We start from the raw sequence: 21,138 nt of genomic DNA on the forward strand, positions 1-21,138 counted from the left end.
TTGGGGTCTGCGTAGATCGTAGTCATGGCGTTACAGAGCGCGGACGCTTCACCAGCACCGGGAATAGAAACCGCACTCGAGGGAGGCATGACGCCAGCGCCGCGAGCGCGTTACTCCTTCACGCGTCTCGGTAGCAACGATGCTGCTAGTGATCCTGGTAGTCATGGTTTACGGACTGCGCTCGGTCCGATGCGCTAGCGTACTTATGACGACAGTGCCTGCTTATCATGGATTTCAGGAATTGGGCTGAAGTACGGTGGGAGTCTCTCGAGACCGCTCAGTGCACTGACCACAGATCAGACGCTCGTGCGGCGCACTTGCGCAGTGCTGGAGCCAGCTCCACTCGCCCGCGGTGCTTCAGCATCAATGAGGCAGCGGCACGGGCATCCAAAATCTCGCTGAGTGCATCGTACGCAACCTTCGCAACGGACGAGATGCCTAAACCGGGTCGTTTGAAGATTGCAGGCAGACTCTCCAGGGCTTGGGTGAGGAAGGGTTCGTCTGCCAGGGCCGACACCGTCGCAAACGCGAGGACGCACTCGCGGCGAACATCCAGCAATGTGCTGTTCAGGGCCGCCTCCCATAGGCCGCGCAGCAACTTGCTCATTGAAACGGAGAAGAGACGTCTCTGGTCCTGGTCGTCAGGTCGATCTCGAGCGGCAATGAACAGCAACTCGACACCAAAGCGGCGACTGAAGGCCGCCGCAGCCAGCGCCAACCACGCCTCGGGGCTGCGCAGACACCGCAGCAGCGAAGCGTGGACATCGCGTGCTGCTGACGGGGTCTCCATGCACAGAAGCCAACCGTTTCGTAACCAGCTTACAATCAGGGGACTGGATGCATATTTGGAAGCGAGTTGCTCACAAAATTGGATATGCAAACGGGCCAGCTGCGGTGAAGTTTTTGCATAGCCAAACGCGCCCTCGCGGAGAAAGAAGATGGCATCACGAGGCGCACACGATAACAGAAACGGCTGCAGGTGCTCCGCCAGTTCGGAATACCGGTACGGCCTCTCTTCCAACTGGCTCAACTGGCCAGTATCTTCGATATGAAACATGTAAATAAACGCAATTGCAGCAGCAACGCGTACAGCTGCTGAACGATCGCCATTCATAGCGATTACGATGCGTTCTCGCAGCGCTCCGTACACGGGTCGTTCGCGAATCCATTCCATGGCTGCTGGGGTTGCGTTCGCCACCGAGCGGAGAACTTGGAGCCACAGCGTGAGCGCTGCGAGTCGTCGAACAGATTCAGCGCTCGCCAGAGCGTAGAGCGCCCGTCGCATGGCCGTGTCTGCGAGCGGGCGTCGAGCCTTGTGCGCATTGTCGCCGTTGGGCTGTGACCTGCGCTGCAGCTGCGCAGAGCCGCTGTCAGAGGGTGCTTCGGTTGTGTGTTCGGCATCCGAGCGCTCGTCCTGTCCGCCCGAGAGAAGATCGTCCAGCTCGAGTAGGACGTTCGATGATGCTGTATCGCGCGTAGGATCGGCGGAAGCCGCCTCGTCTACTTGGCGTTGCGTAGACAGTAGTGCTGCCTCGTTGGTAAACGGCCAAGAGGGATCGTTAGCCTCCAGGAACATCCATTTCTCCCAGGGTAACGATCGGGAAAGCATGGCGAGCATTTCCAAAATGCTACGATTACCGGTGGAGTAGTCACAGAGCTCCTGAACATACGTGAGAATCTCCTTGTCACTGAATTCTTCCGACTCGATATGATCGCCTGTATCGACACTCAGTGACTTGTTTCGTGCCATTTCAGCTTTGACTCGCGCTGCCAGGAGACGGCGATTCGTCATGGCCATTCGCTCTGACGACAGTTCCTGGGCGGTAGACAGCATGCTGAGGCGCATTTGCGCCAGCGAGATGTACTGTGCCCCCGAACGCTTCACGTCTGTCGTATTCAACTGATGAATATGAACCAAGCATTGTAGAATCTTCACTAAGTAGACCTGGGTGGCCGGATCCGCAGCCAGCCTCGCCAGCAACACTCGATTACAGAATGCTCGACGGATCAGACCGCGCATTCGAGTTGGCAGGTTGAACTCCCCGCTGGTCCGCCGACAAAGCTGGGTATATTGCAACACCAGAGCCACACCATGACGACGCACTGCCGCTGAGCGCGCATTCCAGGCTAGTTCAATAAAATGTACGGGAATGGGGTAGGGTTTCTGGGCTAGTTTTTCCAGTCTAAGTGCCTGGAGCTCGCGCCAGCCTAGCAGCAGCGCTTCCAGGAACGCGTCGCTTTCCCGCGGCGACGAATGCAACTTCAGCGGTCCAGCGGTGGCGGCAGCATCGTCAGTTGCGGTACCACTGGTGTACAGCGCATTCGAGCGTGGACGGAAATCAGCTGTCCAACCGCTGTCTGCGAGGGAGCAACGACCCAGTTGGACCTCTTCATCTGTTTCCCAGACGTTCACCAATGCGCTGCATGATGCTATATCCAAGTCAAGTGTGACAGAGGCTTGCTCAAGTTCTGAGTAGGGAGCCCCGACTACGCTACATGAACCGCGTAGCAAAAGAGTCGCCAGCTGATCAACGATACCCGATGAAGGCAACGCCACCGCCAGCGCAACGGCAGTCTGCAGTGCACCAACCTCTCTTGCGTGGTGCCGTTTCTCGAACTGCAGAGACCACTTGCGAAAAGCTTCGGCGATCTCAGAGGTGTGCTGAGAGAGCTGCGTGGCGAGTTCGTTCTCATCGTTGCTTCCAGTGGTCACGACGGCCACAGCTCGAGCGCAACGGCGTATAAGCAGACGCGCCGCCCCGGCGACCCGCGAGCCATAACCTCCAAAAGTGAGTTGGAGTAGCTGTGGGAAAAGATCGAGGGGTGACTCATCAGTTACAAGAAGTAAGCGTAGTGCTGCCAGGAGCCGACTTTCGCTGCGAAGCGCCTTGTCGTTCTGCAGCTCCTCTTGGAGGGCGATTCGGCCGATTGTTCGGTACGAGTCCTCCGAGCGTTTAACACTCTCAGAAACTGCTGTGGTTACCCTTGACTCGCAAACCCTACCGACTCCGTATTTTTCTATACACTGAACGAGGTACTGTCCTGGGAAAAACCACATGAAACTACACGTGTGCGAAGCCACTCGGATGACGAGAAACGAAGCGCATTCGTTGAGTGAGTCAGTGCGGCCTGTCTGGACAGGTTATACCACGAGTCCAGAAATGGGAGGATTCGGACTACCACATAGGCACAACTTCATAACGTCGGATTCGCTTTCAACTCGGGGGTGACATTCTCCGCAGCAACGAAAAGGTCTTTTGAATCTTCGAGTTTATCTACCAGATTAGCTGTGGGAGGTGTGTTTTATCGGACTGAGAAAAAAATTGACTCTGGTGGGATCAGTTTAACATAACCTCTGGCGTGCTGGACCAGTGTGCTGCGGGACGCTTGCGGGGAGAGAAAGGACGACGAGCAGACACAAGTGACCGCAGGCAACGTTGGCTTTGTCAAGATGAGGCTGAACGCTCTTCTCCAAGAAAGCTGCCGCGAACGGATATAGTCCTCGGTCCCAATTATTAAGCCAGCCGTGGCAACTGGTTCGAAGGGGAAGCATATGCCCTCGAGAACTTACACATTCTGACGATTTTCTCCAGCGACACCTGACCCAGCTCAACATATTGCTCATTTCGCTTCTTACAGATAACGAACAGATATAGGTGCAAGATGGTCAAAAAATGGACGGGCGGAGAGGCCACAAACGCGCTCCCGCTCCTCGATGGGAACTTTTTCGCTCTTGCATGATTGCTTGTATCGAGAGAAGCATGTACAACTTCGAGAGAACCATCGGCTCGAGTGTCACTTCGATCGTCTCTGACCCAGACGCACGGGAGGACAACCCGAAAGGGAAGAACAGTGAGCGTGCGCGACAGTGGATTTCCTCGGAATGACTCAAACGCTTGCGGAGCTTAGCCATCAAGGTGGCGACAACAGAAACGAATCACATGCAGATGAACGTCGAGTCAAACGTCGCCCATTACTGAAAGCCCAAGCACGGAAACAAAATCAAGGAAGACGCTAGAAAGAGAGGGAGGGAAACATTGTCTGTGTTGTCACCATTCGATCGTTCGTATGCCTCGACGCGTCACCCGCCTCCCGAATGATCGAGAAATGAAAACGAACGTGACACTGGCGGCTGCGATCACGGAAGACGTGATGAGATGCATTCGCGAAGGCTTGTTTGTGAAGCACTCGTTCATGATGCGAGGGGTCCTTTTATCTGGCCAGCAAATAGTTGAAAGAGTGTGTGAACGTTTCGAATACCTGACGGGAGTAGGACGCAGCACGCAGAACAAGTGAACGTCACCCAAAGACGTTCGCTCTCCTGTCTACGGAGCGTGGCTTCACTATAGGTTACGTTGCTTTCAGTTACTTGAACATCGTGGGCGTGCTGCGATGTCGTGGCATCGAGAAAATGAGAGGAAACGAAAGGAAATCCTGTGAGGAAATAAAGAGGACGGTTTACCAGGAAAACCTCAATATCAAGAGTGCCGAAACGAAAAACAGTCCATTCGATTTCCGGATACTCGGACATGGGCACGGTGTCAGCCATGCACTGATAGCATCGCCGAATATTTCGGGGCGAAGGGGAAACGATGGAAGCCTGCCGCCTCAGCATGATAATCAGAGCCTCGTGGGCATCGATCCGGGTTTTCCAGACCTGGTTTTTTGTGCACCCGAGTCCAGGGTCAGAATAGCGTCATTATAGCAACAGAACAAACGCCCACGAGGCGAGGTTCGTCTACAGCGCAACCAAGAGACAAAAAATACAACTTACAGCCGGAGGGTGTGACTGCTCGTCTCATCTTTTGCGGAACGATGCATTCTACTGACAATACTTATCTGCGTAGGTAACTGAGCGTTCTCCTTGAATGACTGGAAAACAGAGCTGGTTCTCGATACCAGCGCTAGCGGTTCCTCCGTCACGTGTTTGAACACTAAACAGTCCAGGGGATCTGCGACCCGCCTCTGGTGCGGTGTGGCAAAGAGGCAATCCTCGTGTTCCGGAACTGGGATGCCGAGGTCAAGCATCCGATCTCCCGTCGGGCGTGCGGCGCATTCGAAGCGACCAAACAGAAGTTTCGGGAAATACCGGATTTTTTTCATTGACAAAACGTTTACTTGGGCCAGCGTACTCCGATTATGCGCTTTTTTCTTTTCTTTCTTTTTTTGTGCTTTTTTTTTTCTGTGCGCGTTGAGGGAAATGCCGGATGTGCGCATGGTGGACATCGATGAATGCCGGACGTCGATTAAGTATTCTTGTCACGCAAGTCGCCTCACGAATTTGAAAGGGATGATGACGAGAGCTATCAAAAACAAAGAAACGAAATCAAAAGAAAGGAGGTCGTATATTTCTCGGATCCGCAAAGTGCTGCCCTGCAAGCGTGTACGAGGCAGGGGCGAGAGGTAATTCTCCCAGCCGAGGCACCACATGGAACCGTGACGACAACGGATGCCACAGCATTCCGCAGCTGCTACAGATCAGAGTGAGTAGCGTTTAACAACCTGCACCGTTGCAGCGCTCGACAGAAAATGAAAATCATAGCCCAGAGGCCAAAAAGACTTGGCAATCTTACAGACCAAATGTCTCGAGGCGAGAGAAAGGTTACGGTACCCCGAGTCTCGTATGTGACGAGCATTTTACACTGATACAGGCATGCAGGAGAGCGTGCGATGCAAAGACTGTCCTACAATGTTGGAGCATGCTCGTACACTATCATAGAAGCAAGCAAGCAAGAACGCGCGCGCACACGCACACCTTCGTATTCATACATGAATGTGCGCAAGCACTTGTATAGAGGCAAGTATTTTTTCATGGCTTCATATCGATGGATCTGTGTAGATTCCGCTGGGTACTCGCCGAGTGCCGGTCATCAAACAAGAGACTGACGGGACCGTAGCGACCGCACGCAAGAATCCGAAGGGCAATGCAGTGAACATCCCCAGTTCAAGGCACCGAGTCCACATGGCGGCATCGATCCGGGGATACGCACCAGGTTGCGACTCGTCTCCAAATCGTTGATCTGGTCGGTTATTCGAGATCTCGGGTGCGCTTGTAATGCATTTTCGATATGGGCAAATGACCGACGCAGAGCTTTTCTGGTCGTCCAAGTCGAACGACAGCGAACATGTTATAGCCGGGCGTCCATGGAACGAGAAGGCGCCTACGACATCCGCATCCTATCGCGTTCGTTCAACCGAGTTTATGGTACGCAGGAGAAGACCGCCGCAGCAACGTACAATGCGCTGTCGTTGGTTCTCAGTTTCAGTGCGCGCTTCACGGGTATTTGCAGGCGTTGTCGTGTCCGGCGCGTTGACCAGAACCTGCCTCTCTTCCAAAACTTGGACCTGTGGACTTGGTTACCTCCGGAGACACCGAACCTGCCAAGTTTTCCGGATTACCGTTGATCCGTCTGGAAAGCGCTCATTCGCTGAAAGCTGCTTGTGCCGAGAAAGCAGCACGCATCGCCAGCAGGTTCACGGACTAGCACTAGAACACGCGAGTGCAAGGCCTCATCTCCGGAGCAGTTCTATGTATCATGTTCGTACTCGATCTCCTTTCCTGATACATTGTAAACGAGCTGCTAAGAGCGCTCTTCAGAACTGCTCGGGTTCGCAGGCGCTGACCAGAAGTCGCATTCGATAGAGGCATCTTCCAAGCCGTCGACATTCCAGGAGCCGCCATGTGGTCCATAGCGTAAACGCGTGGGATTCGGCAGACTCGATGGCCACAGGTATTCGCCCGAGTCGAGTCCAATGCATGCCAAGCTGGATTCAGAGCAGTTGGGACTTTGATATCTCGCCTAGTTGCTAGTCGTATATTGGCTCAAGAATGTTTTCCAGGAACTGATGGGCGTCTGCACACGTTGCCAAACTCATGATCTGAACGCCGTTATTGCTCAAGCCTGACGCACATTGCCGCGTCGAGCCCATTTCGCCGGAATCTTCATATCCAGATGCTCTACGAGCCCGTGCCCGCACATGTTCTTGGGGCGCACAAGCCATGTCGGCATAGTGCACTCCCGTTTGCCCTGGGTTCAATAAAAATCCCACAACGCCAGCATGCAGCACTGAGCTTACCGAAATCACCCGCAGTAGCTGACTCGTACAAAGAAGACTGCTGGTCGGCCCCGTTGCCGAAGCGAATACGTGGTTCAAAGCTGCTTGCAGAGTCGGCACTGTCGAGGATGGCTCCGTCAGGGCTTCAAGTACCAAAGCATCCTTGCAGACATAAATCCGCTGGGCAAACACGACTTCGAATAAGGTTCATACAAACCCCGCCCGCTACGTCCACGCACAATCGTTCTCGAGAGATAACGCTCGATGCGAACGCACCCTTCTTCGTCAAGATCATGGAAATCACCTCGTGTGCAGTGTGTTGTTACACTTGCTCGCTGAGCCTCTTCCCATGTACTTGCTATCCAGTTTTACATGTGATGTCGCTCTTCAACTGGTGGCCGCGACCCTCCATGCGGAAAGCGGACCCCATGCAACTGCCGCCGATGATGACCATTGGGGTCAACTAGGTCAGCACAGAGTCGCTCGAGTAGCTGAGCGATCCCCGCCATGCTCGGTCGTGCGTCCGGCTGTTCTCGCCAGCACAGATGCATCAGTCGAGGGATACGCAGGTCCACGAAGCGGTGCGGTATCTGCGGACGCGCCCTCTGCAACGAAACCTTGAGCTGGATCTGTAGAGGGGTACACCCCGGGTACGGTTCGATCTGATGTGTCATCAATTGCCACAGTACGATGCCGAAACCGTAAACATCGGCCTTTTCGCTGTAGGCCTCACATCGAATAACCTCAGGTGCACTGTACGCAATCGTTCCACATGGCGTCATCTTCTCACCGAGCGACGCCATCACCCGGCTGAGACCGAAATCAGAGAGCTTTAATACAAGACCATTATCCCGGTCGGCGAGAAGGAAATTGTCACTCTTCACATCGCGGTGGATGATTGGTGGTTTCTGGGCGTGTAGAAATGCAAGAGCACGTGCAGCGTCTCTCGCAAACGCCAGGTCTTGCTGCAGGTGCGGTTCCGCCTTCCGAATCCAGTTTGTGAGCGTTCCTCGGTTCAAGTACTCGCAGATGAAATATGGTGGAAGAACGGATACGTCAGAAACGCCCAGAAAACGGACAATATTTGGATGGTGCAACGTCGAGAGCAGTCGCACTTCCTTCTGAAACTGCTTTAGCAGGTGCTCGCGTTCAGCCTTCGATTTACCAGAAACGTGGAGTACCTTAACCGCAACGATATGAACGTCTTGCCAGCGAGCTTTAAAGACCTCACCAAAGCTCCCCTTCCCGATCCTCGCCAAAACCTTGAGCTCGGCTGGCTTCACGACGATGAGCGGAGGCGGGTGCCCAGCTGCGGGTTCAGTCGCAGTTTCCCGCCCTGTCTTCCAAAAGAACATATAATGGTGCGACAAAAACCAGAGACTATCTGCAGTGTTTGCTAGGAAACAAAAAACAAGCAAAGAAGCACAGAGCCGAACCAGAGCCCAAAAAGTCCAGCGCGAAAACGCGTTTTCCCTTGTATTCGTACTGGATGCAGTGCGACTGTGGCATCGGCGCGTGGGCGTTTGAAAGCGCTCCGCTGGCGGCTTTGACTAGGGGCGCTCATGCTGCTCTGGCGTTGCCGTTTCGCCTACGGATATCTGAGGGTGTCATCGATGCCTCGATATACAGAGGCTCTCGCGGGCACCAACGCTGGTGCTGTCCGGAGCAGCCCGAGGTCTAGAACAAGCGTTCCCCGTACCTATTCGTTCCGCAGCATTGTTTCGTTGTAGCGTATAGGTGCCGGTAAGCGGCACCTTGGGATTTTGTATGCGCGTTTTTATAACGTAGGATCGATGAATCAAACGTACGTTCCACAGAAGAGCAAGCTGTCTACTCATTTCCATGGAAGAGGCACCATCTCATCTACGAAAGCTTGTGTACTAAACCAGCTTCTGCAAAAAGAAAGTCCCGTCGGCACTTGCGATTTTATAGAGAGAGCGTGTAGACGTAGTGTCCAAAGCAGGGACTCTATATACAAGTGGACGGCGTTTTGGACGCCTTCAACGATGCCGACATCCCTATGCCATAGAGCACACACACTTTTCAGAATGATGCATCGATCTCGCACGTTCACGGCGTATCGTCTCGGGTGACGGCAGTAAACACCGGTTCGTGTCCAGGTCGAATCGATCGCAGCTGCAATCAACGCAAGCGCAAGACTGTCTGTGAACGGCGCTTTGCCAGAATAGCGAGTGTTCAGGCCTATAACGAATACGAGTTATGAACGAATGGCAGCAAAACAGCCACCAGACGGTAATGGGCAGCGACCATCAACGTCCTCCGGCCGTGTCTGTTATCGCTGGAGTATAGTCTCGAGACCCGCAGAGAGTCAACTGGCCAAGCACGACCTGTGGTCGTCGCGAACACCAGAGGTGAGCTTCATGCCCGACGTGCCCGGTGAGTACGTTTTGTGCTTTAAACAGTTTTATCAGGGCAAAGTCTTTACGGATCAAGTGCGCATCTGGGTAGAGAAATCGAATCGAGTGGATCAAAAGCAGAAAGCGTCTGCGGCTGACGCAAACAGCTCGCCCAGAGAGACAACGGCCGTCGGATCAGGGACTCCAGAGGCAGCGAATCCGGCCTCTGCTGGAACCGACGACACTGGCGCTCTGATATCAGAGGGGCAGCAACAGCAGCACCAGCTCCCTCGTCCACCGGTCGACGCGGAGCTCTGTGTTCACATCAAACTCCCAAGTTCGTAGAGGCGCCGGACACTGAGGTCTATGCTGGATACTCGTTACCGGTTGCGAGCAAGGAAAAACAAATCGACCTGCACGCCCCGGAAGACGCAGGCGAAGCAACAACGGTTGTTGGCATCGCCTTTCAGAAGCACTTTAAAGGCGACTGGGAAGCATGTCGCATACGCTGGCGGTCACGATTATCCATGGGATAGGAAACAGCGCCCGGGGTTCGGTTGCGGACGGTGCCCATTAGGGCTCCGAGGGATCACGGAGCGGTTCGGGCTTCATATTCAGCGCAAATACAACAAGCACATCGCTAACGATGAACCAGAAGCATACGCGATGCCTTGCCATCGCCACCCATTGATCCGAACGACGATGCGGTGCTGGAGGGGTCGGCTCGTCCGCTAGAGCGACGACTTTGCCGTCGTTCCCGATCATGCTACCGCATGCGTACTAGATGCATGGGTATATCAAGTCGGTTGCCAACCCGCGTCCTTTACGATGAAAGAGGCGTCTGCTTGCGTTTCCACATGCACCCACGCACACCTTCCGGGACGTTCAAGCAGCGTACAGGTGCCACAGGATACTTGTCATGATCTGTGTGCACCCGGCGATCGGTGCAGGTGCCGGCTTTTCGCTCCCAGCAAGCTCGATGTGATTCCGAAACGATTCCCCTGTATCAGTCGCTTTCCTGGACGGCGATCAGATGTGTTCAAGATGATTGGCGCTCGCCTTCCGGGAACATGCTCAGTCGGCAGCAAGGATTTGGGTGCCACTGCCTGAACGCCTCCGTCGTTCGGTTTCGCGAGAGCGACTCTTACTTGAGGTCACTGTTAAGCCGACAATCTCGCGGAGGACATGTCTGGCGTGTCCAATGTCGGGTAGGAAGAACTCGGCGCTGGTGGGCGCGGAGCTCCCCGCAGTCACCACCCCGGATCCGACGCTACACGTCCACGCGATACGATCGCCAGTGTCGCGTCGATAACCGCGAAGCAGCGTGTACACTTCGTTATCATCCCGTGTATCAGCGGCCAAGCAGAAAACGAGATGCCACGAGGATCCGAGATCCTGCAGAACTCGGGCTACGGCAGCAGCCCGGCTACCGCCGCTGGCTCGAAAGTCAATGCGCTTGGCGCTGCCACCCTGGTGAATGACCTCCATCGGCATGGTGGTACAGTAGTCCACGAGATGGGCTTGCAATTCACGGGCCTGCCAGACTCCGTAATCGGGATCAGCATCGCGATAGTGCCAGGATATAGAGCGCTCTTTGATCTCGAGAAAGCTTCCCGGTGTTCGTTCGGTGTAATAGTTCAAAATAGGCAAGATTTCGTGTTTCCATTTGAGCTCGGTCTCGCTCGCATTTGCTTCGGTTGCACTCGTGGTGACTTTCCATTCAGTTAGCCGCCCAGGGTGTCGATAAAACTGTCCATCCTCTGCGATCAGGCCCATGGATAGGAGCGTGGCGTTCGCAGAGCGCTCTCCACCGGCCCGGACTTCCTCAAACCAGCTCATGAGATGGCTGCGATCCCTAGAGCTCATCAAATAGACTCGATTATTTCCGTCCGAACAGAGACGCATCAGCAAGCGCCAGAGCATTTGCGATGGCGCCGCCAGCTCAGGGACACTTTGTTGTTCTTGGATGCTTCCCTCGTAACCGAGAATGAACAAGCGATGCTGAGCACGAGCCACTTGTTGCATGAACTCCGGAACAGTCAGCAGCTGCTGGCTATCTGGCTGCTGTTGTTGCTGCTGCGTGCTGCGCAGCTGCTGCAACTCGGAGACAAACGACTGCGCCCAGTACGACGCTGTGTGCGTGGTAACATACCGATAGAGCTTCCAGTGCTTCATTTCACGCTCGCGATCACTCATGGTGAGTGCCTCATGCATCGCGGCTGCAAGCTCCTCGATATTCCATGGATTCACCCGAATCGCACCGGAAAGCGACTGTGCCGAGCCGGCAAACTCGCTCAGAATCAGAACACCACATTTCTCTCTCTGGCACATAACATACTCATAGGAAACTAAGTTCATGCCGTCGCGAATCGACGTGATAACGGCAACATCAGCGACGTGATACAGGGCGCACAGCTCCTCAAAAGGAATGCTCTGATTGATAAACATGATGGGTGCATACTCCACGGAGCCGAACCTGCCGTTAATCCGTCCCACAAGCTCGTTCGTGTACGCGATCAGCTTGCGGTACTCTTCGACCTCAATTCGAGACGGGACAGCGATCTGGGCCAGTACCACTTTCTCGTGCCATTCGGGGTACTTTTTGAGCAGGGTTTCAAAAGCGAGCAGCTTGTGCGGTACCCCCTTAATGTAGTCCAAGCGATCAACCCCGATGAGAATTTTTTGCCCTCGAAATCGATTGCGCAGTTCCTCGATCCGGGCTTTGACCAGCGCCAGCTCCATCGTTCGCAAAAACAGGTTCGGATCAATGCCGATGGGGAAAATGCCGACCCGCGCAAAATGACCGTGGAAGGCGACGCCCTTGTGTGACGACTCCAGTCCGAGGATCCTCGTACATACTGAGAGGAAATGGCGCGCATAGTCGAAGGTGTGAAAGCCAATGAGATCCGCCGCAAGGACGCCCTCGAGAATCTCCCGCCGGACAGGTAGAATCCGGTAGACCTCGCTCGAGGGAAACGGCGTGTGCAAAAAGAAACCAATTCGAGTTGAGTGACGCAGTTTTCGTCGGAGCAGTGCTGGGAGCAGCATCAAGTGATAGTCCTGAACCCAGACTGAGTCGCCCCGTCGATACACCGACATGATTGCTTCGGCAAAGCGCTGGTTGGCTGTCGTGTACGCGGCCCAATACTTGTAATCGAACTTGCGCTCTCCGTCCTGGGAAACAACCTGCAATGGAACGTAGTGGAATAGAGGCCACAGCACATCGTTGCAGAATCCATTATAGTACAGTTCGTGAAGCTCTGCGCTCAAAAATACAGGCACCAGACCGTACCTATGAAGCAGCTCCGTGGATACCTGCGTCTCGTCTGCGGGATCGACTTCGCCTCCGGGCCAACCAACCCAAATGAATGGGAGCTCACGCGGGTCCAGCGCACCCTCCAGTGCCGATACGAGGCCCCCAGAGCTCATGGTATAGTCGTACTGCCCATCATTGCGACGCTTCATCGTAATCGGTAAGCGATTCGACACGATGATCAACTTCGGCTTACTCTCATCCTCTGATTGCATTTCAGAGTGCATATCGGTGCGTGTGTTTCGCGGTAACGAAGCCGCACGTCGACTAACGCGCCAGGAACCAGTGTGCTCCGTGGAGGCGCGAGCCTGGGTGCCGGCTGCGTCCAGTGCCGCTGCCGTGCCGTCGCTTCCTCCAAACGCCTGGATAGCACTCGATTCGGTATCTGCTGGACTACCAGAGGCTTGCGAAAACTGACTGGGGCCCTCAGCGATCGTTTCCCTGACGGTCTGTGTTGCTGCCGATGCGGGAAGCGATATCGTTCTGCTCAACGCAGCGGAGGCGGCGTCATCGGAACCGGTGACACCAGTCTGTTGCAGCTCACCAGCGACGGGTGTACTCTCCGCTGGTGTCCCCAAATTCAGCGGCGTTCGGTTTGTGCCACTCGGTGGATTCCCCGACTCCCGAAGGTCCATGAGCTGGAACTGGAGCTCCTGAATGCGCGACAGAAGCTCATCTTCGGTTACATGATTCGGGGATACTGACGCTCCAGCTAAAGGCGAGCTCTGTTCAACAGCATGCGATCGTGCATGCGATCTTCTGTACGCAGCGCCAGTCGATCGGTAGGGGTTTTCACCCCCGATCTGCCGGCCGTACAGCGCGGCCGTGACGTCTGTGTAACTGCCCGCTCCCGACTGACCTGCACTAGAGTCTTCAAGTTCAAAGTCTGTCGAAGAGAAATCAACCACTTCTTCAACATCTTCAACGGAATCGGAACTTTGATTGTTGGCATTCATCGGCCCAGGAAAGGTCACGAGGAAAAACTCCAACGAAATCCTCTGCACTTGTTCCGCAGAAGCGAAACTGCTGCAATTTGAACGAGAAGACGCCCCGTCACGCAGTCTGATTTTCGTACAGAAGCTCCAGTTTAGCACTTGAACCGCCAATACTATACAGAGCTGGTAGAGAGCCCGCGCTTTTTTAACAGTACGCGCGCTCCAGGTTGCAACGACCAGGGCAAGCACCAATAGCCTCACGAGTACGAAGCGATACAATCGCATCGATACGGTTCTGGGCGCGTAGGCTCAGCGCCGATCGTCTTCTCGCACCCGTACGTTGATTGTCGCCCTGTGTGTGTGTGTGTGTAGGATCGGCATGCGAACATCGAAACGCTTTGATCTTTTACGGTTTCATCGTAGGTCGGTTTGTTCGGATACAATATTCGGATTATGAATGCTGTATTCAAGCAGAGGACAAGACGAAGAAGGAGCCGGTGTTTAGGAGCAAGGATGAAGTACTCGAGCAACGTCGCGAGATGCGTTGCCGCAGCTCTATCAAGGTGTCTCGTACGCTGCAAGGAAATGGAAATCAATGCACAACGACGATGGAGACAGGCGGAATCCCATTTTGCATGCAATTTGCGAAACCGTTGCTTGATCCAGCCAACGAGGCTCAGGTTCGGCAGTTCAAGGTAGACGAAGAGAAAGATCTGGTGATGAGCGTGCATCTAGGATTGAAGAATATCGTGTTTGGTGGCTCAAAACCAAACCAAGAGGCCAGCGCCAAAGAGCGGAACGGAAAACGGATTAGGCTGGTTAAATTTTCCAGGGCGCGCTCGTCAACGAGAAACGCGCGCTATAAACGCCACGAGATACACCGACAAATGGAGTGGCAGCCTCAGTGCTCATCCAGACGCTCTGAGCACTCTTTCGAGCAGAGAACGATGCTTCACACACTTCATGACGTGGTTGTATAAGCGTTACAATGGCTCTCGAAGAGGATTTTTTCACTCGAGTACATGAGACCGTGCTGGGGCCGCAAACGCGGCTGCGGTTGTACCAAGACGGATCGGGCACGTTACCCAATTTGTTCAATGCGATGGAAGAGGAATTGGAAATAAACGTCGTGTCGTTTGGTGGTCGCCTAAGCTGCTGAACGCGCTGTAGCGCACAAAGGGTACCATTCTGCTCCTTCGACGAGAGCGTACAGCTTGTGCAGGAATTGATTTATCCACATTCCCATCGATGAGTACAGAGTGACATGAACAGATGACGAGCACGGTTTTACGCTGTCACAAATAGAGAAGAAATGCGAAAAACAGACCCGAATCAACGAAATGGTGTACGGTACGCTGAACAGCCGTTCAAGATCTAGACAATCGACGTTGAGACGCGTGCGATAATGTGATTCCACACGAGCAGCCAGGTGCGCAAACCCTTTCTGCACCCAGACTACAGCGCCTCGATTAACTTCAGGAGATCTTTGGTACCCTCGGAGCATCCGGATGATTTGTCTAGAGCATATATTCGAGACAATCGTTTGGTACTCAGGGTGGGTATTGTGATGGAAAAAAAGTCGTTGATCAGCAGAAAGAGAGAGCGTGTGTGCACTCTGTATTCCTGCCCGATCGCGAGCCCATGGTATGGTACGGTTCAGCGGAATCCAGGTACATCGGAGCGCCATATACGTACATATACCGAGAATAAATTTTCTGGGCAATTCTTCAACGATAACTGTTGTGCATGATACGATATTTCTGCGTATTCGTTATCCAGAGGCGGCGTACGGGAACTCCTAGGAAACGTGGAAATACATGGACAAACCTGTCTAAACTACAGCCGAAGCCGCATTCGTCACTCCAGATGGTGGACACGCGCGCTTCCCTTCCTTCCCTGACGTCGTTTCTTTTTCTGTGCTGCCGCCTGACGCAGACTACACAGATTGCGCACTGGAGGCTAGCTTTCTGAATAGTGTACTAGGCTCTTCGCTAATGATCATACATACCTGAGGAGCAAGTCACTTTGAGCGTTTGCGGTCCGAATCTCACACATGAAGGCGGCAGCACAAAACTTCACGCCGAACGGTGCGAACGGGGGCCGCACCTCGCTCTTCCGCGCTGTCCTTGCAATGGCCTACTACATCACAGCAGCTTCGGGCTTGACAATATTGAACAAAAGTATTTTTTCCAGTTTTGGCTTCCGGTACCCGCTGGTGCTTGTTGAAGCACAACTCTTGTGTACACTCGGGCTCTTCGAGTTGTTGACGCGGTGTCATGCGCTCCAGCGGCCGACCTGGAGCTTCGCCAGCGCATCGAAAATGCTGCCCCTTGTTGGCTCTTACCTCGTCATGCTATTGAGCGGCATGTTTGGACTCCAGAACACGACGCTGGTCATCTATAATACGTTACGGCGTACCACTGTGGCTTTTGTTCTCGTCCTCGAGTACTTTATTTTGAACGTGTTCCCGACCCTGCCAACGCTCTGCTGCGTCCTCGCTATGACGTTAGGTGCCACGTGGGCTGGTCTCGTGGACAGCACCTTCGATCTATACGGATACGTGATGATTTTCGTTGCGAATGTCTCTTCAGCGTTATATGTTGTGTATGCGCGACAAGTCAAACAAACATCAGCATGGAGCAACACCGACATCCTGTACTTGAATAGCTTATTCTCCGCACCGCTGGTGTTAGGGTTTGTGCTCTGGCGTGGTGAGTTGACACAACTCTATCGTATGGGAATCGGAGCATATCCATGGAGTTTTTATTTGATTTTTGCATTGGCCTGTTTGATGGGCTTTATTATCAACCATTCAATCTTCTACAACACGAACACAAATTCGCCACTGACGCAGACCATCTCTGCGCAGGTCAAAGATGTGATTTTGCTCGTTGCAAGTGCACCGTTCGATGGAACCAAGGCCATCAGCGAGAATTTGGTAGGTATCTTGATCAGCCTGCTTGGCAGTGTAGCGTACTCGATCATCAAATACAGGGAGCACAGGGCGCTAACAGAGGAGCGTCACTAGCGCTCCCACGTTCCATGCACCTCATTGAAGTAGCCTGCGGAGATGATTTTCCTCGAAGAACGTCTCCAACGAGAGCCATTGGCTACGCGCGAGAAACCGGATGCGCTTCCAGACGCCAGTGTCGCTGCCAGGCAACCTCGCTTTGTTTTGCTGATCGCGAATGGCTACTCCGTCTACGCTGTGGACCGCTGAGATACATGTTGTGGTATTCTCAGGGGGGCGTGTCGCGTGGAAGCGGACGCAAGTTTAGACGAGTACGTAGAGGCATGGCAGTCGTGACTGATAAGAGACGCTGACGTCCCAGCTGCGTACCGGCAATATCGACAGGCCATGAACGCCAACTGCACGGATGCAACAAAGCGAGTCGGCTTTCCGGTGCACGCGTTTATAGCTGCCGACGGATGATGGACACTGCTGTTGTATCGCTCCTGGAGCAGAGCGCCCGCTTCTTGCGACAGTCTCCAAAATGCTGGGGATCCGCGTGGTTGCATGCCCACAAGCTCGACTGATGGGCGTGCGTTGCTCCGACGTTTGCACGCTTGCCACGTGCATGAAACTGGTGGAACCTGAAGCGCGCTGGTCCGTTCACCATCGAACTCGAAGCAGTGCAGCGTGTCGAGTCGAGTGCATTTCAGAGCGTGTATCAAGGCGCGTCGCATGAGGCATCTGTCACGTAATTTGGCAAGAGAACCGGGGTATTCACGATGAGCGCTGTCTCGCTTCATGGAAACCGATGTTCATCGATCATTCCGCGTACGAGCTAGGATTTCGCGGCCCATCAGCTGAACAGGACCCCAAACGCCCAGGTGGCAGTCTCTCGAGTCGACTTTCGACGGCCACTGATACATAGTTTTTCTACAATGGGGCGCAGCCAACCGAGCTCACGGAGTGCGGACACCGCGGCCGGGCCAAAGGTCTGTCCGATATCACCCATGACACCCACAACTGCGCGCAGCATATCCTCATCGTCCACAACCTCTTGGCTGACCTGCTCGCAGAACCGGATGACCCACTCAACTTGCTGGCGATCGATAAGAAGCCCGGCTTTCTGAGCAGCATTCAATCCGTTGATAATCCCCGTGTAAGCGTCCAGAATACACTGCCGCATTTCCAGGATCCAATCATTGGTCTCATCGTCAAGCACGGGTGTTTGCAACGTCGACCAGGCTGCGTGTTGCAAAGCGGCAATGCAGGGGTCCAGGTAAGGCTCGAAAGCTCCCTCCAGGGCCAGCGCAATATCCCCAATACAACAGAGGATTGGAGGCTTCACTGTCCGGTTCAGGAGAGTGTTCTCGAGCGCCGCAAGCAGCACTTGGACGGTTTCAGCTGCGAAGGGCTCGAAGCGCTTCTCCAGCGCCCTACAGATATCGCTTATTGTGCCAATTGCAACCGCGCAAACATGGTAGGCCTCCCAATTGCGCACACTTGCGAGGACAAATGGCATAGCGCGAGCTGCATACGACGCAAATGCGTGTTCCACTGCGGAGGCAATCGAACCAAGGGCCATCAAGGCATCCTCGTGCACTGCAACGGAACGATTTCGATTGAGCACTTGCAGAATCATCTCCACTAGGCGAGAGGTAGTACCCTCCAGTAGCGGTGGATCAAGATGCTGGACGAATACCTGAATGAGTCCGCATAAGAGGCCTTGAATTTCTATCTGGAACGCTGGCTGATTTGCAGACGCTGCAAGCATCGCATCAGATTCCTGTAACGCCCTTTCCAGGCTGTGCATGGTGAGCGGTAAATACTCTCGGGCTAGTGACCTGGCATTTTCAGGTGAGCTCTGCTGCACCAAAGCAATCAGCGTTTCGTACGACGATGCCAACAAGTTCCATTCATCCGCATCATCGCGTTGCGCCGTCTGCCACAAGGCGTTCGCCAGCGTCAACGTAGCCGCCGAAATACTTGCCAGCGCTTCCGCCGACTCGTGTTGTGTTTCTATCAAGGAGGTGAGGGCGTAACAGGCACTTCGTGCAACCCGAGGAGTATCCGCAAGCGCTCTCATCAGTGCGGTCAGTGCCGCTTCTATGACATTCGCATTGAGGTGCGTTACCAGATGGGCAATCAAGCGACCGAGGCTCCATGCTGCTGTATCGCGGACTGCCTCGTTCTGCGCGGTTTCCAGCATCCGCAGGGGAAGCGCGAAAACTTCCAGTGTGGTCTGCTCGTCGTTGGCGCTCGTAAACGTCACTGCGATGGAGCCGACAGCGACCAGTGCCGCCTCGTGGGATCGCCAATCCCGTTGAACATCCAGATGCTCTCGAATAAATGGCACAGCAGCCTCCAGTGTTGCTTTCGGAGCGACCTGCGCAAACAGAGAAACGCATGCACTTGCAGCTAGGACTCGATTCCAGTTCTCGCCTTCGACGTCCTCGTCCTCGTCGCGCCGGATCAGACACTGAGTGAGGAGCGGAATTAGCGCTGGCGCTGCCTGCTCCACGATCCCCAAGTACGCTGTCTCTAGCGTGCCATTCTGTAAGAGTTGATGCTCTTCCAGACGCTTGATCTCGACATCGGCCACGGATGACCAGAACTCTATCGCTTGCACCGCAACATCCTCCTGATCGTACTGAATCGCATGACATGTGAGCTGAAAAGCCATCTCGATAAAAGTGAGTGGTGGATTAGAGGGGCTCGGACAGGCAAGTTTCTCATAATACTGGCTCGCTATACCAACCAGGCACTCGTAGGCGCTGCGTCGGAGCTCGGCATCGGCAGGCTCAGCCGCCGCCATCATCACGGTGCGCATGATCATATCGCGCTCGACTTCGTTCTCCATATTCTGTGCGACGAAAGCCAAGGCGTTGAAGAGCGCAGTCGTTGCAGCCCGTCGAACGAGCGTATTCTCCTTCGGAACGGGCGGCTCGGTGGGCGTGGTCTCATGATCGCCGCGCATGCCTTGAACCAGCGCCGTTAGGATCAGGTTCGACTGGTGGGCGATAACCCCCGCGACGGACGGTTCCTCGCAAATGTAGCCCAGTGCCTCGACACAGCCGTGTTTCAGAGCATCGCTAGAACCAGCCTGGGTCAGCGGTTGGACCAGCTGCTCGATCAGTTGGGGCCACTGGCCGTGCGGAAGCTCCACCACCGCAACCTGAGCGAGCGCTTGCGCAGCCTGTCGTCGGACTGAGGCTCCCCCCTGTACAGTACCCAGCGCCTGAATAAGCACACAGTGTACTTGCTTTCGCTCTGCAGCACCAATCTGAGCAAGCCAGCGCTCTGTAGCGCCCTCTTTTGCGGAGCCAAAACGCCCACTGAGCGAGTTTTTGAGCAGGATACCCGCCAACTGTCGCGCTTGAATCGGCGCCGTCCCATCGGCCAACAGCCCAACTAGATCAAGCACGAATCGTACGTATTCATCGTTTTCCAGACGAAATAACTCTGCTTCGGCGGCCTCTCGAGCTTGATGATCTGGTGATTGCGCCTGTAACAGCAGAGGCGCGAGCTGACTCATGAAAACGGCGCGTTACCTGGCGTTCGGGCTAAGAGGTTCACGCGATCTGTCCACGGATGAATCAGGTTCAGAGCCTCAGCTTTGCTACACCGCTGAGAACCTGCCAATGGATCTCACCCTTTCTGCAAGAAAGCGCCTCGCAGAGCGGCGTCTAACCTCTTCCAAACAACACCCCGGGCTAACTGCGACGCTGCCCAGAGCACGAGTGCACAGCAGCGCGGCTTCGACGTCTGCGTTGTGCCGCTGCCGCCGAACTGGCAGCCGCGCCGACGTCCATCCACAGGCGCGATCGCGTAGGCGGACACGAGCGCCGTGCAGCATGCGTCTATCGGCTGTCAACTCAAGTGTGTTTCATCCGCGGGTGCGTTGCAACGAATGCTTTTTCGCAGGGTATAACAGGGGATGGAATTCACGATACAATGTACCGTATCGATCGTAGATCAGTTGGATGTCGGATATGGATTCTTTACTGAACAGGGCAAAGAGGACTGCATTCCGCCTTCGGGTCTCTCATAGGGTCGTACTCAAATGGCTGAGGAATATTGAAAGAAACGTGCAGATGTACTCCGTACCAAAAACTGGTATTCTCTAATACTGCTTGCGGTCTATGGTAGAAAACGACCAGTTGATCGCCTTTTGCGGAAGGTAAAAGCGATAATAATAGACACCAGCGGCGTCTCTGTTTCTCAACAGGTGGTTCATGTGGACGTGAAATCTCTGGGATCCAATCGCAGAAAAAGTACGAGTTCACGCACAGCCATCTTCCACGGAAATCGCAACTACGGAATTCCTGGAACGTCAAGATCGGTATGAAGTAGACGAACGTCAATTTGTTTCTGCAGAAGATGTGAGTTCCTTCTGAGGAAACGATCGGAACGTCTATCGGTACGCGCGGAGCAGGGCACCAGTTTTGTGTACGATTGAATTCGAAGAGAACGGCGACATCATCTGCTCTAGGCGCAGTGGATTCATTTGGCAGCCTCAGCGTCGCT

At 54.3% G+C, this 21,138-nt stretch overlaps 5 protein-coding genes and 1 non-coding gene across 6 annotated transcripts, besides 3 other annotated features; 2 read left to right on the forward strand and 4 right to left on the reverse strand.

Moving 5' to 3' along the window:
- Positions 1-277: 277 nt before the first annotated feature.
- On the reverse strand, positions 278-3,058 carry CYME_CMO048C (hypothetical protein; the record flags this gene model as incomplete). The annotated part of the gene is made up of 1 exon (XM_005537416.1): positions 278-3,058. The coding sequence occupies one exon, from the start codon at positions 3,056-3,058 to the stop codon at positions 278-280; it is 2,781 nt and encodes a 926-aa protein (XP_005537473.1).
- Positions 2,901-4,412: a sequence feature (possible transcribed region).
- A 1,419-nt stretch (positions 4,413-5,831) lies between these two features.
- Positions 5,832-6,545: a sequence feature (possible transcribed region).
- Positions 6,546-7,424: 879 nt separating this feature from the next.
- CYME_CMO051C (similar to Raf-related MAP kinase kinase kinase) lies at positions 7,425-8,411 on the reverse strand (the record flags this gene model as incomplete). Its single annotated transcript, XM_005537417.1, has 1 exon — positions 7,425-8,411. One exon carries the CDS (start codon positions 8,409-8,411, stop codon positions 7,425-7,427), a length of 987 nt encoding a protein of 328 aa, XP_005537474.1.
- An 839-nt stretch (positions 8,412-9,250) lies between these two features.
- Positions 9,251-11,864: a sequence feature (possible transcribed region).
- Positions 10,488-13,946, reverse strand: CYME_CMO053C (alpha,alpha-trehalose-phosphate synthase; the record flags this gene model as incomplete). Its single annotated transcript, XM_005537418.1, has 1 exon — positions 10,488-13,946. The coding sequence occupies one exon, from the start codon at positions 13,944-13,946 to the stop codon at positions 10,488-10,490; it is 3,459 nt and encodes a 1,152-aa protein (XP_005537475.1).
- Positions 13,947-14,017: 71 nt separating this feature from the next.
- Positions 14,018-15,378, forward strand: CYME_CMO054T. Its single transcript, XR_002461492.1, has one exon. It is a non-coding gene; the product is annotated as a hypothetical transcript (transcript).
- A 336-nt stretch (positions 15,379-15,714) lies between these two features.
- On the forward strand, positions 15,715-16,689 carry CYME_CMO055C (similar to UDP-sugar transporter; the record flags this gene model as incomplete). The annotated part of the gene is made up of 1 exon (XM_005537419.1): positions 15,715-16,689. The coding sequence occupies one exon, from the start codon at positions 15,715-15,717 to the stop codon at positions 16,687-16,689; it is 975 nt and encodes a 324-aa protein (XP_005537476.1).
- A 778-nt stretch (positions 16,690-17,467) lies between these two features.
- On the reverse strand, positions 17,468-20,146 carry CYME_CMO056C (probable importin beta gene; the record flags this gene model as incomplete). The annotated part of the gene is made up of 1 exon (XM_005537420.1): positions 17,468-20,146. One exon carries the CDS (start codon positions 20,144-20,146, stop codon positions 17,468-17,470), a length of 2,679 nt encoding a protein of 892 aa, XP_005537477.1.
- Positions 20,147-21,138: the final 992 nt, after the last annotated feature.

This window comes from Cyanidioschyzon merolae, chromosome 15 (assembly GCF_000091205.1).
Source record: "Cyanidioschyzon merolae strain 10D DNA, chromosome 15, complete genome".
Lineage (NCBI taxonomy): Eukaryota > Rhodophyta > Bangiophyceae > Cyanidiales > Cyanidiaceae > Cyanidioschyzon > Cyanidioschyzon merolae.